At 46.2% G+C, this 18,404-nt stretch overlaps 1 protein-coding gene across 1 annotated transcript in view; it reads left to right on the forward strand.

The window, feature by feature from the left end:
- The first annotated feature begins 7,174 nt into the window (after window positions 1–7,174).
- Window positions 7,175–18,404, forward strand: part of RPS27L (ribosomal protein S27 like) — a 16,091-nt gene continuing 4,861 nt past the window's right edge. The window contains exons 1-2 of the mRNA XM_021713379.1: window positions 7,175–7,181; window positions 8,788–8,790. Of these exons, the coding sequence (XP_021569054.1) occupies window positions 7,179–7,181; window positions 8,788–8,790 (6 nt within the window). The 5' untranslated portion in view covers window positions 7,175–7,178. The remainder of the gene's footprint in view (window positions 7,182–8,787; window positions 8,791–18,404) is intronic.

Raw genomic sequence — 18,404 nt, forward strand, 5'->3', positions numbered from 1 at the left:
GGTGACCGGCATTGAGTCACTTACTTTAGACATAAAATTCACCTTACCTAACTCAACTCACCTTAGCTGAGTGGGCAAAGAGGATGAATCACAGTGGAACCTGAACTGTGTTGAGGGAGGTTTTGGAGATATGTTCAGAAAGCTGAATACTTGTGAAGGCCTGTAGACAGGCCACATTTTCAAGTGACAACGAGAAATGGGGTCAAAGGGGGCATGCAGATTGTCCCTGCTTTGCAGAGTGGCTCTGTCTGAACAGATGGTGGACCTGTGGGGGGAAAAGGCTAAGGAGATAGGAGGACCTGCCTGCCTACACCCCAGAAGTGACCATTACCTGAAATGTGAACCAGTGTTTTAATTCTGATTTGGGCTGTATTTTTGCTTCCATATTAAGAGCAAAAAAATAGCCAGGTGTGGTTGCGTGCGCTAGTTCTGGCTACTTGGAAGGTGTGCCTCTGCACTCCAGCCTGGACGACAGAGTGAGACTCTGACTCAAAAAAAAAATTTTTTTTTAAAGGAAGTTAACTTACAAACCAACCTCCAAAGATCACTAAGGAATGTGTCCTTCACATATTAGGAACAATAATGTTGGAGAAGGTTGGACTAGCCCTTGCTGAGCTAAGACTCCAGAATTCAACAACAAACTATCATCAAAATAAACATTGTACCCATTACCTTATATACATCTTTTGTCTTGAGAATACTTCTTTCATGTGGGCATATTTCCTTTAATATATTAAATGTTGTAAATGATTAGACAAAATTGAAATATGGGATAGCAATAAGGAAACGCCTGATTTTGACTTCTTTGCGTCTCAAGCCAAGACAGCCTAGGACTCTGATTTTGAGGAAAATTATGTGATCAGATCTGTTTTGTCCTACAGTTCTTCACAACTTGGCTGACTCAAGGACCCCCACAAAGATCAAGGCCCAGTGGACCCCAAGTCATGCTTCTCTTCTTCCACTTGGTCTATCTCCAGGAGGCAGCAGCAGTGGCACCCGACCTCGGATCACCCTCTAGAATTTTGAAATCTGGTTTTTTACAAGAGCTCAACCTCACCAACAAAATATTTAATTACAGGGCTCATTCATTTGTTTTCTGGCCTTTACCTACCGCAGAGCATGCCTACTGCCCAGAATCAGTTATTTGTTGGAGGCGGCAGATAACACACCTGAGGCAGCTCATGCCTCTGTGTTTTATAGTGGAGGTAGAAATGATGGTACCCAGATTTGTGTAGACTCTAGCATTAACTCACACCCTTGGCTTATTATTTGGCCAGATACGATTTACTCTTAAGTCTTAGCAAGAGGAGCCTCTCCCCTGGGACCTGCTCCCTAGAGGGCCATCCCCTTGTCCTCTTCTGGTTATCCTTCCCCCTGGGAAAGGAGTCTGCAGACTAGGTGGATTTACTCACCCAAAGCCCTGCCTACCTTTTAGGCTATGTACTAGGTTCACAGACCCCAGAACCCCCTCCCTATGGCCCTGCTTCCAGGACTGATGTGGGTCTCTGCTTCTGGCCTATCCTTCTGAGGGTGGACTGCACAACTGGTGTGGCACCACAGGCTCAAGAGGCAGCCCAAAGTGGGTGGAGATGGGGCCAGAGCTTGGACACATGGACCGGGATCCTCATCATGTGTGTGCGAGGCTCTTGGTGGTGTGGGCCAGGCCTGGGGGTGGGAAGGAAGGGCATCGGTCCTGACCAGTACTGCGCTCCCTAAGCAACTACCTTTTGGTGTGAAACTCTGAGGAGTTGGAATATTTTAAATTCAGACAAATTTTCTGTCATTATAAAGGTTTATCTGTCAAGATGGGAAACTAGTTTGTTAGCTTTGGCTGTAATTTTTAAATAGTTTCGAAACTGGAAGTCTTTAATTGAGAAGATTATCCGGTATGATAGAATACCTTGTTCCTAACTATTCGGGATAAAGGGAAGGTTACAGCACCAGTGTCAATGAGAGTGGGTCTTACTAGCCATCATCAGCATCACCCGAGAGCCATGCTAATGGCTTTTCATTTTCACACTTGTTCTAGGCCCCACAAAATGTGGCTCTGCTTTTGGGATAGATCTAATTTTGAGTTTGTTTAAAATTCTAATATAAAGGATCTGATAACAGGGAGGTGAAGTGTGAGTTATACGTGGTTACTCCTGCCCCAATAGGAGAAACTCTTGGGGTGTGTGTGCATGCGTGCGCATGTGTGTATGTATGTATTTAACAGCCACCAGGGAAATATGGCGTGACGGTTTTCTTTTTTTTGAGTCAGAGTCTCATTCTGTCACCCAGGCTGGACTGACAGAATCATGGCTACCACAGCCTTGACCACTGGGCTCAGGTGATCCTTCTACCTCAGTCTTCTAAGTAGCTGGAACCACAGGCATGCGCCACCACACCCAGCTGATTTATTGTGGAGACAAGGTCTCACCAAGTTGCCCAGGCTGGTCTCAAACCTCCAAACTCAGGCAATCCTCTCACCTAAGCCTCACAAAGTGCTGAGATTACAGGTGTGAGCCACCGAACCCAGCCCAAATCATCCCAGTCCCACATGAATGTTCTGTTTTAGATTGCGGCTGCTGCCCTGCCAAGTTCCTCTTCCCTGCTGAATTCCTTCAGCTGCTTAGGGTTAAGAACTGGGTCCTTTGAAGGCCTCCTCCAGAAGAAGAATGAACTAGAAAGGGAACTGGGCCAGACTTCCTTGATTAACAGCACTTCTCTTCAGCAAATCTCCAAGCTTTTCTGTCTGTTTTGTCAGCTGTAAAACGAGCAGACTAACTCAGCCCTACCTCCAAGGGCAATGAGTGGCAGGTTTAATTAATGATCATTGCAGCAGGCTTGTAATGTAAAGTTGTATATAAATGAAAAAGGGAGTTTAGAGCTGTTTTATTCAAAGTCAGCTAAGTTTAGAGTGCATCCTGCTTTTCACTGCTGTGGTTAAGCCTGTTAAGTCCTGATCCAGACTGTTGCAGCCTTTGGGGGTGCAGAAAGCCACAGCTGGACTCGCATCACCTGAACAGAAAACAAAAACAGGGCTTGGGGATGGGAGTGGAGGGCAGAAGACGCAGCCAGTGAGTGTCTCAAATGTCCGGGTGGCAGGCAGCACCAAGCTTCACCCGGTCCAGCTGGTGGCAGAGGATGGGCTGGTTTTTGCAATCAAAGCACAAAGAATAAGGCGTAGCCATTCATTCCTGGGACTGTTCCGGAGGGATTCTTGAGCTTTAAAGTGTCCCCGTGAGGAAGGAGTTCTTTCTGAAGGTCTCCCCTGCAGATTTTCCGTTACCCCCGCCATGGTTTGCTGGCTGACAGCTCACAACGGCAGGATTTCTTTAAGGGCTGCACAGCTGGGCTTATTCCTATCTCGAATCCATTCCTTCCTTTAAAGCCTTGTGTCTTCTTTACTTCACTTGAAGACATGGCTACAGAATTTAACAGGCTTCATGCCAGTCCCCCTGAGAGTCGCTCCTGGGAATTGTTGCTTACTTTGACTAAGATAGAATTTCTGTCTCTCACGTAATTCATCTATGCAGCAAATCGTACCTTTAGTATACTTAGCAGGCACTCCTTCCCTCAGTCTCCTGAGATGCCATCCTGTTTCTAGGATGGCATCTCATATTCAGCGTCATGTTATAATTACGCTTGTGCAGCCTCTTCCTAAATATTAGATGACCTTGATCTCCTGGAAAGCCCCAAGAGGGTCTTTTACATTGCCCTCAACATCAGTGACTTCCTTATAGCAGACACAAAAAATACCGTTCAAATGCATTGGAAATAAAAGACCTAAACCAGAGGCGGTGGCTCATGCCTGTAATCCCAGTACTTTGGGAAGCCGAGGCAAGAGAATTGCCTGAGTCCAGGGGTTTGAGACCAGCCTGGGCAACTTAGTGAGAACTTGTCTCTACGATAAATCAAAAATTAAAAAAAAATAAGCTGGGCGTGGTGGTGCACACTTGTGGTTCCAGCTACTTGGAAGGCTGAGGTGGAAGGATCACCTGAGTCCAGCAGGTCAAGGCTGTGGTGGCTATGAGTGTGCCTCTGCACTCTAGCCCGGGTGACAGAGACTCCAACTCAAAAAATAAATAGATAAATAAAAACTAAAAAAATAAAAAGACCTAATGAGCGATGGAAATGATAGGGAGGCCTGATGTCCACAAAGGAGGTTCATTTTCAAAAATTCTTTTAAAAAATGCTTATTGGAAGATCTAGGTATATTATATTGGTTAAGAGTAAAGGTCTTCAACTTCAGCCCGATTTGGGTTTATAGCTTGATTCTGCAGGTTACCATTCGTGAGGACTCGGTAGTGGGTCCTAACTAACTCTGTGCCTTAGTTTCCTCATCTGTGAAACGGGGACAATACTGCCGTCTACCTTAGAGGGAGGTGGTAAAGATCAGACGAGCTGATCCTTGTGTAGTGCCTGGCACAAAATAAGGGCCTGATTGATATCATCACTGCCACCATCAGAAATTGCAGGGGAAGGAGTCTCAGTTGTTCGACTCCTTCCCCTGCAAGAGTAGAGTCTTTGATTTAACCACGTACCTCCTGGTTCCCCTCATCCCACCTTATAAGTCAGAAGCAGGAACCCACTTAGCTCAGGACCTCCAGATTGTCTGCTCTTCACTTCTCATTTCGAATCTGATTCGATGACCACTTGAAGAAACGTGAATAAGTTAGTTCTCGTTCAGATACAATGTGAGGGCTGTTTTAGAAGGCACTTTGTAAATGTCCTACTTGTGTTTTACACATAGCCATTTTGCTGGGTGTAAAATATATTGTTAGACACCTGGACTTCCTCGTCGACTGACTCGGTCCTCATGTACTTGGTATGTGTTTCGTTTCAATGGCTTCTCCCCTCAACATGTGGTCCCCAGGTTTGATTGTTCTACACGAAAAGAAACGTGTTTGCTGTCAACATTCGTCACCAATTTGCTGAAGTTTATGCAGAAAATGTTTGCAGTTAATAAACTATGCTCAATTAATGTTCAGTGTTTCAGTTTCAGCCAGATTTGGGGTTGTAGCTTGAGTCTGCAGGTTATCATTTGTGAGGACTTGGAAATGGAACTTAACTCTCTCTGGGCCTTAGTTTCCTCATCTGTAAAATGGGGATAATACTGCTATCTACCTTCGAGGGAGGTGGTAAAGATGAAATGAGCTGATCCTCATGAAGTGCCTAAAAATAAGGAAGCAGGGCAACAGTGAGGCGGCCTGCAGGGGAGAACTTAGAGCCAAAGGCAGCAGGGACGACAGTCTGGGGGACGTGGCAACCTTCCCTAAGGGTGGGCCCAGGAGTCACTATCACACCAAGTTCCCCTGTTGCTCTGGACACAGATGATTGCAATAGACACTCCTAACCCAAGTGAGACAACTAGACTCTCTCTCCAGGGCACTTGGAATTGGGACACAGGCCTCTGGTCAGTCACCGTTGGCCCTGGAACTAGGGCAGCCTATATAACAGGGGGCTCTTAGGAGCGTGACCATTTGCACTATGTAGCCTGGGAGGCAGAGAAAACTGGGCTGTGGAGAGAGGAGACTGAAACAGTGTCAGGAGAAAGTGAGATGAGAAACCAGGCCGCCCCAAGAGAAAAAGGGAGGTGGCAAGGGCATAGCTGTCTCCATTCCCAGTGGCTGCTCAGGGCTTTGTTCTTAACCCGTGAGGCCCAGCTGCCCTTCCTGCCCTGGCCTGTGGCCAGTGCACTCTCCATTTTAGCTCGGGCAGGTGTGAGATGTCTCTGTTACTTGAAACTCAAGGAGCCTTGGCTAAGCCAGTGGGCTGAAAGAGACTGCCTTAACCAGGGGTTCTCGGCCTGTTCATGGCCACCTGGTAGTCCCTTCACACTGGCCTGTCAAGATCAGACATGAAAACAGGCGGCTTTTGCTAAAGATAAGATTAAATGCAACAGATTCGTGGTTATCCCCAAAACAATGTTCTTTCTTAGTCACTTCCAGATACACTTTCTTTTGTAGTAGGAAAGTGGGTGGCATGATAAATGGCACACCCAGAATCTGGTGTAACTGCGAATATTTCTACAAGGTTATGTGTACCTGTAGCTGTTGTTGGTCACATATGTTGCAGCAACGAAACAAAACAGGGGCACGGCATGGTGGCTCACACATGTAATCCCAGCACTTGAGGCCAGGAGTACAAGACCAGCCTAGGCAACATAGAGAGACCTTGTCTCTACCAAAAAAAAAAAAAATTTAACAAAATTAGCCAGGCATGGTGGCATATGCCTGTAGTCCCGACTACTTGGGAGGCTGAGGCGATCGCCTGAGCCTGAGAATTGGAGGCTGTGGTGAGCCGTGAGTGTGCCACCGCCCTCCAGCCTGGGAGACAGAGTGAGACTCTGACTCAAAAGGCAAAACAAAATGAAACAAAACAAAACAGGTAGTCACTGGTCTCGCCAATTCCTCTGACAATTGGCCAGTCCCACTGTTGGGGCATTTAACACTCATCTGTGGCTTTGGTCCTGTTCCAGGTACAGGGGCAAATCTAGTGTCTGGCTGAAAGCTTTAAGGACTCCTGTTTCAGCAGCTCAGGGGACACAGTTAGGTTACTTTACGGCTTGTCCTGCTCTGATTAAACACTCTGGTTCTAGTTTCTGGGTTTCTGCCTTTATCCTGGAATTGAGTCTCATTTCTGGTTCCCTATTGCAGGACCCACATCCTTGATTCCCAGCCGTCAGCCCCTGCCTCCATAACTCATCTGGTTCCTTCCAAATCAAGACTCTAGTATGCTTACATCTGTCCTCTCCAGGGAACACAGCTGAGACACAGACCAAGCAGGGACCTTGCTGCTTGCCCCTTGTACTGCCTGATCCTCAGTGCCAGTCTGAGTCACTCACACTGTTCTTCCCAGCGTCTCCCCACCGCTCCGCCTCCACCTTCACCACTGCCAATAATCATACTTGCTTACTTATGGGATATCTACCTTTTGCCACCTTCTGGATCTTTTCTCATTTTAAAAATTTTTGTCGGAGACAAGGTCTCTCTCTGTTGCCCAGGCTGGAATGCAGTGGAGCAAACACAACTCACTGCAGCCTCGAACTCCTGGGCTCAAGGATCCTCCCACCTGGGCCTCCCAAAGTGCTTGGATGACAGGTGTGAGCCGCTGCACCTGGCCACCTGCTAGATCCTTCTAACCTTGATGCTCTTTAAACCATCATATCATCTGTTAGCACTCTGAGGATCCACATGGTCTCAAAGCTCTGCCTGCCTGGCAGGCCTTCTCCTGCTGGCTTCAACTGGATACCAGTCACAATGCCTAGCATGCAGTAGGGTGACAGTATGGTATGGTATAGGCAGTATGGTATGGTGGAATGAGAGTGACAGGAACAGGGGCCTCTGAGGAGGCCTGGGTTCAAATCCTTACTCCTCCACTTGGACACATTTCTTAATTTCTCTAGAACCCAAATGAACTGTTGAATGCACCTGGCAAAATTTAGAAGGTATGTAATAAAACACACCCGTCTTCTTTCCTGGACTTAGATGTTTAAGCTGCTTTCTTGAGATATAATTCACATATCATACAATTCGCCAATTCAAGTGTACAATGCCATGATTTTTATTATATTCACTGTACTACGATTTCTTAAGATACAATTAGAACATGAGGGATAGGAAATCTAATAACAGTTTAAAAGGATGTAGGATTTTAGTCAGCTATAAGTTTATGTGAGTCAATAACGTGATACCACTGCATTGACAAAAAACCTTTGTGATGTTGGACTGTATTGATAGACACATGATTATCAGAACAGGATAAATAATAGTTCCCCGTAACACTGAGATGGCAGTGGTTCAGTAACTGGGTCTAAGAGAGATATGGGAAAATTGGAGCATGTGCAGAGAAATGTGATAAGAGTGATGAGAAACTGCACCCCTGTCTGAAGGAGCCGGTGCTGCTCATCCTGGAGAAACAAAGCCTTAAAGGAGATGAAACACCATCCTCAATTGGCTCCAGGGCTGTTGTTTGGAAAATGAATGATACATATTTCTATGTTCCCCCTGCTCAGCAAGAATCTCAATAGGTAAATTTGAGTTTAAAAGCAAGCAGATTTTGACACAATATAAGGAACAATGTGAGTGGAGTGTCCTTTCCTAACCTGAAATTCTACATTTGATATATTACCATGTTATTCACAAGTCAGAAAGCAATGCCCTATAGAGCTCTTGCTCTGTGTAATGTGTTGTGCTCAGGCAGGTAAATTAGCAAGTAGGTCAACTCTTCATTCAAAGCTGATCATCCAGTTTGTGGATTAGTCTAGCAGGCCACTCTTTCTCCCATTTTTCATTCCTACTCCCTACTTTTTGATCAGAGGATAGAGAGAAAAGGAAGCCCCAACACGTCAATATGGATAGTTTATTAGCAGTTCTTATGATAATGGAAATATTCCAAAAATAAGAGTTAGACAGGAGATTGTGCTCATCTCTTCCTAATCGTCCTTAAAGTACTTCACCTTAGTAGTTTGAAATCAACTGTGGTCAGCCAGGCGCAGGGGTTCCTGCTTGTAATCCCAACACTTTGGAAGGCGGAGGCGAGAGGATTGCCTGAGTCCAGGGATTCGAGACCAGCCTGGGCAACTTGGCGGGACCTTGTCTCTACAATAAATCAAAAAAATTAGCCAGGTGTGGTGTTGTGCACCTGTTGTTCCTGCTACTTGGAGGGCTGAGGTGAAAGAACCTCCTGAGCCCAGCAGGTAGAGGTTGTGGTGGCCATAAGCATGCCACTGCACATCAGCCTGAATGACAGAGTGAGACTCTGACTAAAAACAGAAAGAAAGAGCCGGGCTCGGTGGCTCAGCCTGTAATCCTGCGCCTTTGGGAGGCTGAGGTGAGTGGATTGCCTGAGCCCGCGGGTTCGAGACCTGCCTGGGCAGCAAGACCTCATCTCTACAATAAATCAAAAAATCAGCCGGGCGTGGTAGCGCGCGCCTGTAATTCCGGCTACTCGGAAGGCTGAGGCGGAAAGATCGCAGAGCCCAGCAGGTCGAGGCTGTGGTGGCCGGGAGTGGCCACTGCACTCCAGTCTGGGCGACAGAGTGAGACTCCAACTCAAAAAAAAAAGAAAGAAAGAAAGAAAGAAAGAAATTGGCTGTGGGGAATCTTTACACTACAGAAATTAGCAAACACTACAGATGAGCACACACATGCTTTCAGCCCCCAGCTCACTGACCAGTGCCCACTGCTTGAGAGTCTATGCTACCCAATGACTGCAGAGCTAGCGCTCCTAATAATACCATGTTTTCTAGTAGATTGTTGGGTTATGTGTCTCTACAAAAAAAGTTTTAGAAGGTCAGGCATGGTGGCTCACACCTGTAATCCTAGCACTTTGAAAGGCCAAGGTGGGAGGATTGCTTGAGCCCAAGAGTTCGAGACCGGCCCAGGCAACATAGCAAGACCTCATCTCTACAAAAAACTTAGCTGGGTCTGGTGGTGTGCACCCATAGTCCTAGCTACTCGGAAGGCTGATTTGGAAGAATCACCTAAACCTAGACAGTCAAGGCTGTGGTGAATCTGAGCGTGCCACTGTACTCCAGCCTGGGAAGCAAAGTGAGAACCTGACTCAAAACAACTATTTAAAAATAAATAAATAAATAAGTTAGCTGGGCATGGTGACACATACCTGTAGTCTCTGCTACTCAGGAGACTGATGCTGAGGATGGATCCTGACTGACTCAGGATTCCTTGAGTCTAGGAGTCTGGGGCTTGCAGTGAGCTAGCTATGATCCTACCACTGTGCTCCAGCCTGGGCAGCAGAGCAAGACCCTCTCTCTCAAAAAAATCAAATCAAGTCAAATGATATATATATATGTACACACATACACACACACACAATAGAGAGAGAGAGCGCGCGAACCAATGGTATTTAACTTTCATGTAAGGGCAAGTTGGAATTTAAGGAGTTTAATTTAATGAACTAGTTTTGGACGAGCAACATCTAGGGGAAGATATCTGGGAAGGTGGACTCCCTCTCCACTGCCTTGGAGGCCACATAGTCTTTCTTTAGGAACACCCATTGTAACCACAGTCTGGGTATTAGAAGAGCCTAATCCACACTGCTACTTGTGAAGTGACAGAAGGACCCACAAGGAAGCCATCTTGGAGATGAAGGCTCCTGGGAACAGGAGCTGAAGTGCTCTACTGGCCAGTGCTCATCCTGCACCAGTGTCTCCGCATGCCACTGGTTGGATTTTGAAAGCAGAATCTCTCAGCTTTTGAGTCAAAGACTCCAGTAAGTATTTTCTGCAGATGGAACACATTCATAGTCTTCCTTATGGCAGAACGATGATAAAGAAAAGACATTGCATGTTATAAGTTGTTATGGGGAAAATTATGGGTGAATCAAGATTCCCAGGACCAACTGACTCCTCTATTGTCAACAGGAACAGGGAATAGCAGCCAGATTTATTGAGCATTTGCAGGATATCATGCACTATCTCTTCCTATAACCTTATGAAATAGGCATACATATTTTCATTTTACGGATGGAGAAACATCCTAGAAAGGTCAAGCGGCTATTAGAGTTAAGTTTCTGTTCTGCTAGGCAACAGGGTTTATTTACATTATCTGTTTTGTATACAGCAGACATTCCATAAATAGTTGAATAACTTTTTCAATGTGAATAAACAGAGCGCCATTCTTCTTAATACTTTGAGTCCTTTAACCCATTAGCCTTTTAATCAGCTTCTATCTAATGAAAAAGAGAATGCTTTTCATTTCTTTTGCTTGTACACACTTTCCAAGGGAAGAAGCAGAGCTGGCTGCATCGTCTCATTAACTCCAGAATGACTTCAAATTATTTTCCTAATATTAGAAACAAATTAACTGAGGCTTAGAGAGAATCCCGTGGTCTTCTGATCACACCAAGTTGAGACAGAGGAATGACCAAAGGCATGCATCAAGAAGTACTGGGTAAAGTTATGGCTGGGAGAGAAAAATTCTGGATAACTGGAATAGTTAGTCCTCAAACAACGACCGTCAAGTCAGTTATGTTGAGTATGACACCGCCCCCCAGCATATTCCTGGAGTGCCCATTATGCACTGTACCAGGCATTTGGGAAAACAAGACCTAATGGTTTTTTTTTTTCCAAGTTGGAGTCTCACTCTTGTCGCCCAGGCTGGAGTGCAGTGGCATGCTCACGGCCACTGCAGCCTCTACCTGCTGGGCTCAGGTGATCCTTCCACCTCAGCCTTCCAAGTAGCTGAAACTACAGATGCATGCCACAACGCCTGGCTAGTTTTTGTGATTTATTGTAGAGACAAGGTCTCACTAAGTTGCCCAGGCTGGTCTCAAACTCCTGGGCTCAGGCAATCCTCTCACCTTGGCCTCCCAAAGTGCTGGGATTACAGGCTGAGCCACTGCGCCTGGCCAAGACCAAATCTTGATCTTCAAGAAGCCTATGAATTTTTTGGAAGAGAAGGCATAGAAATAGGGAAAGTGAAATGACAGTACAAGAGCATTAAAAAAAAGTTCAGCTGGGCACAGTGGCTCATGCCGGTAATCCTAGCACTTTGGGAGGTGGAGGTGAGAGAATTGCCTGAGCCCAGGGGTTCAAGACCAATCTGGGAAACTTGGTGAGACCAAGTCTCTACAATATATAAAAAAATTAGCCGGGTGTGGTTCCAGCTCCTTGAAAGGGTGAGGTGGAAGGATTGCCTGAGCCCAGCAGGTTGAGGCTGCAGTGGCCATGACCATGCCACTGCATTCCAGTCTGGGAGACAGAGTGAGACTCTGAATCAAAAAAAAAAAAAAATAGTTCACACAAGACAGCAGTGGTGATTGAGAAGTGATTAATGTCGGCAACAAGAGTTCAGAAAAGGGAGAGATTACATTTGCGTAAATGTATGCTGGCCTCAGCATCTTCATCAAGTATATTTACCAAGAGCTGTGGGTTTACCACACAGTCTGAGGGCGCACCTTGCTACTAAGTAGCTCACTTTCTCCCCTAGAACTCCTGTAGATGTGAGGTTTGTAGGAAACAATAGCAGGGAAAATGAGGAGGGGGCCAGAGACCTGAACACCAAGGCAGATGGGACAGGGTGCTGGGAGATTGCAGCTGGCTACTAGGTTGGGATATTTTAAAATATTAATTCATGATTTTTTTTCTTCCTGTGTTTCTCCTCTCTTTTTCCCTTCAAGCAGTAGAAGCCTAGTTCTTTCTGGGCTTTGCTTTTGCAAATTCCAGGCCCTCCAGAGAATTGACAGCAGTGGTTCTCAACCTTGGCTGCTCATGGAATCCCCTGGGGAGTTTTAAAAAATACTGCCACCCAAGTCCCCTCTCCAAATACTCCAATTTAAGTGACCTTGACTGCTCCTTCAATGATTCTTTTTTTTTTTTTTTTTTGAGTCAGGGTCTCACTCTGTGGCCCAGGTTGGAGTGCACACTCATGATGATCATGGTTCATGGCAGCCTTGACCTCCCAGGCTCAGGCTATCCTTCTATCTCAGCATCCTGAGTAGCTGGGACTACAAGTGTGCACCACCATGCCTAGCTAATTTTTTTTTTTGTAGAGATGAGGTTTTGCTATGCTGCCTAGGCTAGTCTCGAACTCCTAGGCTCAAGCAATCAGACTGCCTTGTTCTCCCAAGCTACTGGGCTCACAGGCATGAGCCACCGCACCCAGCCTTCCTTCAGTGATTCTAATGTGCAACAAGTTTGGGTATTGTTACAGTTCGACCAGGTTCTTATGCCCACTACACAGAAAGGCCAATAAACTGATGGCTGTTGTTGCCATAGAGAAAGGGATTAATAAATGCAAGGCCACTGAACGGTAGGATAGGAGATATTTCTCAGATCTGCTGCTCTTGAGAGCTTTAGGCTAGAGTTTCTTAGGAAATAATTTGGAAGAGCAGGGGGATAGAGAACGGATGCTGCTGATGGACTGGGAATGAAGTGGGGGGTGTCAAAACTGTCTTCAGGCTCAGAGCCAGTTTCTGGGAGGAGGTCACAGGACTGGCAGAGTCAGTTTCTTGGGATGTGTCCCAGGTCCAAGTGGGGTCTCAGTTTCATCAGAGTGTAAACTCTGAAAACATCTTAACTATTTTTAGGTTTTAAAATAGATGCTATTTTATTTTTTTTTAGTTGGAGTCTCACTCTGTCACCCACGCTAGAGTGTAGTAGCACTCATGGCCACCCCAGTGTCAACCTACTGGGATCCGGCGATCCTTCTGCCTCAGCCTTCCAAGTAGCCGGAACTACAGGCACGTGCTACCACGCCTGGCTAATTATTGATTTATTGTAGAGACAAGGTCTCACCAAGTTGCCCGGGCTGGTCTCCAACCCGCGGGCTCAGGGAATCCACTTGCCTCAGCCTCCCAGCCAGATGCCATCTATAATGAAAGTCCTGGGACTACCAGCTACTGATCCCTGGGCAGTGAGCCATTATAGAGGTTATAGAGGTAGTGTGGGAAGAAGGCATGTAGGAGGTGGTGTTCCTGAGGATTAGAGATGCTCGTGCCCTTTGGATCGAACTTCTGGATGCCATCAAGGAGATGTGTGCAGCCAAAGATTCATTGTTTATCAATCTTGTGGTCAGCTTCCCCTCTCCCAAGGGGTCAGGACATGAAGATAACCAATTGTTCTTTATTGAATTGACCATGTAAGCAATCATGCACAGAGGAAAGCAAGCTTAGAAACAATAGATTTGTTCATTTCTAACCATAGCTGCAGCTTTGCAGGGCTCAAGTCTCTTCTATAGCTCTTACCTCATGGCCCTATATTAATTTTATATAGGCGGTTTCAGTATTATTGACTTAGAGGGTTCCTAGATATGGTAAAAGAGAATGAGATTTGCCGGACTGAACATAATATTTCAGAGAAGCAGGGGGAAAGGCATGCTGTCCTGTTCCAATCTAGAAAAATATCCTTGATTTGCAATCCTGGAGTCACAGGAATCTGGGTTCTGACTTCCTGACAGTCCCACTGGGGAGGAAGGAAAACTGTAGAGAGAATGGCAGTGTGATATATCCTGGCCAATGCCACTCACACGAGGATTTGTACAAGAATCTGACTTGTAAGTGTAGGTGTAGGGCCTGAGAGTCAATCTTTCCAAAAAGTGGGTATATGTTCCCAGTGCTGCTGATCCACAAAGTGGCAAGGATGGCTAGGACTGTAGGCCATCTCCCTTAGGATTCTCACATCCATTTCCAGCATAGAACATGAGGAGCCATGGCCTGTAAACCCGAAGAGTCCCACAGGCAGGGACAATGGATATTTCTGTGATGACCTGGTTTGATCAGTGACTAAGGAGCCAAGGAACCCCAACAGGAAAGCATTCCAAGCTGAAAGGGAATACAACCTGGCAGATCACAGATGGCCCACTCCAAAGGGATGGCTGAAGAGAGGTTCACGGAGGGGCCGTTGACAAGCCTGGGGCAGGATTAATGGGAACCACCCAGGGGTTATGGGCCACCATCCCTCGGGTAGAAGGGCCAAAAGGGAGGAAGTGGGGACAGGAGTCCCATGAGAACTGCAGGATCGGGATGCCGGAAGCAATTTGCCACTTGGGAAATTGCAAATTGTCTCCATTTGGGAGAAAATGACTCATCAGGAATAGATAGATCTGGCGGAGTAAATATCCCAGCATTGTTTTTCTCTGGCCCTCTGATTTCCTACCGATACCTCCCATTGGCTAAAGCCAACTAGGAGTCAGAAGGCAAGGGAACCCAGTTGATGCAGCCTGTCAAGGCCAGCCCCTGGGCACAAAGCAGGGCAGAGGATGGACAGCAGATCTGATGGGGACCCACACAGAAAACCCAGTATAGTCTCCAACAAGGTGAAACAATTCTGCCAGCCCAAATAAGTTGGTATGGAATACAGGGAAAAAAACACCAGAGTTTGCTTCTGAGGGTCTTACCTCTAATCGAAGGAAGCTTACCTGAGAGTGTCATGCATCCTCATGAGTGACAGGATTGTAATCCCTACAGTTGGCACTTTGGGGACCATGGCTGTCATTCTGTTGGAGAACTGACGTGCAGAAGAAAGGGAGGTGAACTTGCAGAAGTTGCTGCTGATTTCGGGAGTGTGATGAGAATGAGCCATGCGTACTGTGATACTAGCCAACAGGTGGAAGGAAGAGAAGGAATAGAGGAGAAAGAATGCAACCTTGTTAGAGTTTGCTGATGACACAGATTTCTCTCAACATCTCAGAAAGATACTTAGAAAGGCAAGGGGATGAAAAGTTCCCTTTAGGGTCCCCACCTCACACTCTGCGTTTCTTAAAAACAAAACTAGCCAGGTGTGGTGGCTCACACCTGTAATGCCAGTACTTTGGGAGTTGGAGACGAAAAGATTCCCTGAGCTCAGCAGTTCAAGACCAGCCTGAGCAACATGGTGAGACCTTGTCTCTACAATAAATTAAAAAATTAGCCCAGCATGCTAGTGCATGCCTGTAGTTCCAGCTACTTGGAAGGCTGAGGCAGAAGGATCACTTGAGCCCAGCAGGTCGAGGCTGTGGTGACTGTGAGTATGCCACTGCCCTCCAGCCTGAACGACAGAGTGAGACACTGACTCAAAAAAACAAACAAAAACCAAAAAACTAGACTAGACCTCTGATCATCTTTCTAGGAAAAGGGCTTGGGCCTGAAGAGCTCCAGTCCAGGGGAGAGGTGGGATCTGATTCAGAACAGCTCTTAGGGGCCTGAAATTTAGCACCGGCTGAGTTCCTGGGTCAACCTTTTAGAACACCTGTGAGTTTTCCCTGTGTCAGAAGTTGGTAAGGAGAGAAGGGAGCAGAGGTGGCCATGGACTTCTAAGATAAAAGGAGCCAGGTGCTGACTGGGAGATTTCAGCAGCACCTCCTCAGACCTGGCTAGACAGAACAGCTGGAGAGTTCTCAGGGCGGTCAACAGAATCTCACCTGGAAAGTTGGGAGGGGTCAGGGGAGGGGTCTTCTTCGCAAGATCCCTGAGAGCAGGCTGCCAAGGCAGAGGGACTCTGAAGCCCTTCACCTGCCATGAGCACAGGGGCCAGAGGACATTTCAGAAGACACTGAGCTTTACAGGAGGAGGCAGAGTTATAAGGAGCACCTAGGTCTTCTTGACCTTGAGAGTTTAATTTCCCAGGATGCTTCTGGGTGTCTCAGAGGTTGAAGGGTTTTGACACTGTACTGGGCATTGTTAAAGGCCTGAAACGATGACCAGGTCTGATCATCAGAAATTGTTCTGAGACCTACGACACACTTAGTGCAAAATAAATTTCAGGTTAATTAAAAAGTTAAAGAATAGCTGGGCTTGGTGGCTCAGCCTGTAATCCCAGCGCTTTGAGAGGACCAGGAGAGTGGATTGCCTGAGCCCGCGGGTTCAAGACCCGCCTGGGCAACTTGGCGAGACCTCATCTCTACAATGAATAAATAAAAAAAATTAGTTAGGCGTGGTAGTGCGCCTGTAGTTCCAGCTACTTGGAAGGCTGAGGAGGAAGGATCGCCGGAGCCCAACAGGTCGAGGCTGCAGTGGCCAGGAGCGGCCTCTGCACTCCAGTCTGAGTGACAAAGTGAGATCCCAAATCAAAAAAAAAAAAAAAAGTTAAAGAATAAATATCACACAAAAGAAATGGAAGAAAGTACAAGCAAATATTTGGTTGATCCTCAAGCAATCAAGGCCAGTCTATGAACAATAGCAAAAAGAAAAAACAATATATTTGAAATATTTGTGTGCGAGCATATGAATATATAGTATTAAATACTTCTGTATGATTAAAGAAATCATCAAATAAAATTAATAGGAAACAAGTTAGAAAAAAACATTTTCAGCCGGGCTCGGTGGCTCAGCCTGTAATCCCGCGCTTTGGGAGGCTGAGGTGAGTGGATTGCCTGAGCCCGCAGGTTTGAGACCCGCCTGGGCAACTTGGTGAGACCTCATCTCCACAATAAATCAAAAATTAGCCAGGTGTGATAGCGCGCGCCTGTAGTTCCAGCTCCTTGGAAGGCTGAGGCGGAAGGATCGCCGGAGCCCAGCAGGTCGAGGCTGCGGTGGCCGGGAGCGGCCACTGCACTCCAGTCTGGGCAACAGAGTGAGACTCCGACTCAAAAAAATAAAAAATAAAAAATTTTAAAAAACATTTTCAACACATAGGATCAACGACTAATATCCTTAATATAGAAGAATAAAGAAGAAATAATGACCATCCCAACAGAAAAGTGCTAATAATCATATGAAAAATATTAATTAAAACAACAGTGAAATGTGACAAAATACTAGTTCAAAATATAGTTCTTCTGGATAAACTGAGATAGGGAAAAACAAAATATCCACTATCATCAATGGTGCAAAGAAAGGGAATTCTCATATATTGACATCTGGAATGTAAATCGGTTTCACTTTTTGGAGGTTAATTTGGCACTTTATAGTGTAAACTTTAAATTGGGCATAACTTTTGACTCAGCATTTCCTCCTCTAGGAATTTATCCTAAGGAAACAATCAGGGATGTAACACAAAAACTTATGTTGCCAGGCGCAGTGGCTCACACCAGTAATCCCAGCACTTTGGGAGGCCAAGGTGAGAGGATTGCCTGAACTCAGGGGTTTGAGACCAGCCAGGACAACATGGAGAGACCTCCTCTCTACAATAAATAAAAAATTAGCCAGGCGTGGTGGTACACCCCCATGACTACGGAGGCTGAAGTGCGAAAATAGGGAGTGAGACTCCAACTCAAAAAAAAAAAAAAATATTTCGCCGGCTCACGCATATAATCCCAGCACTTCGGGAGGCTGAGGTGAGAGGATTGCCTGAGCCCCTGGGTTAGAGACCAGCCTGGGCAACTTGGCGACAGAGTGAGACTCCAACTAAAAAAAAAAAAAAAAAAAAAAAATCACGTTTCGCGCCTGGCCCTCGGTGACACTCGCCCCCTGCTCAGGCCCGACTCATTGCCCCGAGAGGGTGCGCAGCCCTCGCAGGCGGGAAGTGACCCCTCTGTGCTCCAGGCCCGCAGCGCCCTGGCAAACCCCAGCGCTGCCGCCCGGAGGGGACTTCCCAGCCTGCACGTGACGAGGGGACACGAGCCTCTTTCGTCACCTCCCCAGCACGTGACAGTTGGTAATAGCGTGCTTTAAAAAAAAAAAAAAATAGATAAGCCAATCGTTATTCTTTCAGATTAAAAAAAAAACTCCTCGTGAAAAATATCTTACATAGATACCAAAATGAATCTAGAGCTGGGGTTGTTTTTTGGGAGACGGGTCATTAGACCATAGCAGATAGATCTTTTTTATTTTTGGTATTTTTTACTATTTTATTTTAAGGATATGGGATACAATTCAGGATTAGGAGTACAAGCGGTCATGCACAGGTGGAGTTGGGGCCGCCTTTGTCTGGTTTGAGATCAGTTACCCTCATTGATGTTACGTGCCTCCCCAACATTGTGGGTTTTTAAAAAATACACAAAAGAACGGAGAAGAGTCGCGTCGCCCGGTGCCCATCCGCA

The sequence above is a fragment of the Carlito syrichta genome, unplaced genomic scaffold (genome assembly GCF_000164805.1).
Source record: "Carlito syrichta isolate Samal-C Ts95f unplaced genomic scaffold, Tarsius_syrichta-2.0.1 Scaffold304512, whole genome shotgun sequence".
Classification (NCBI taxonomy): domain Eukaryota; kingdom Metazoa; phylum Chordata; class Mammalia; order Primates; family Tarsiidae; genus Carlito; species Carlito syrichta.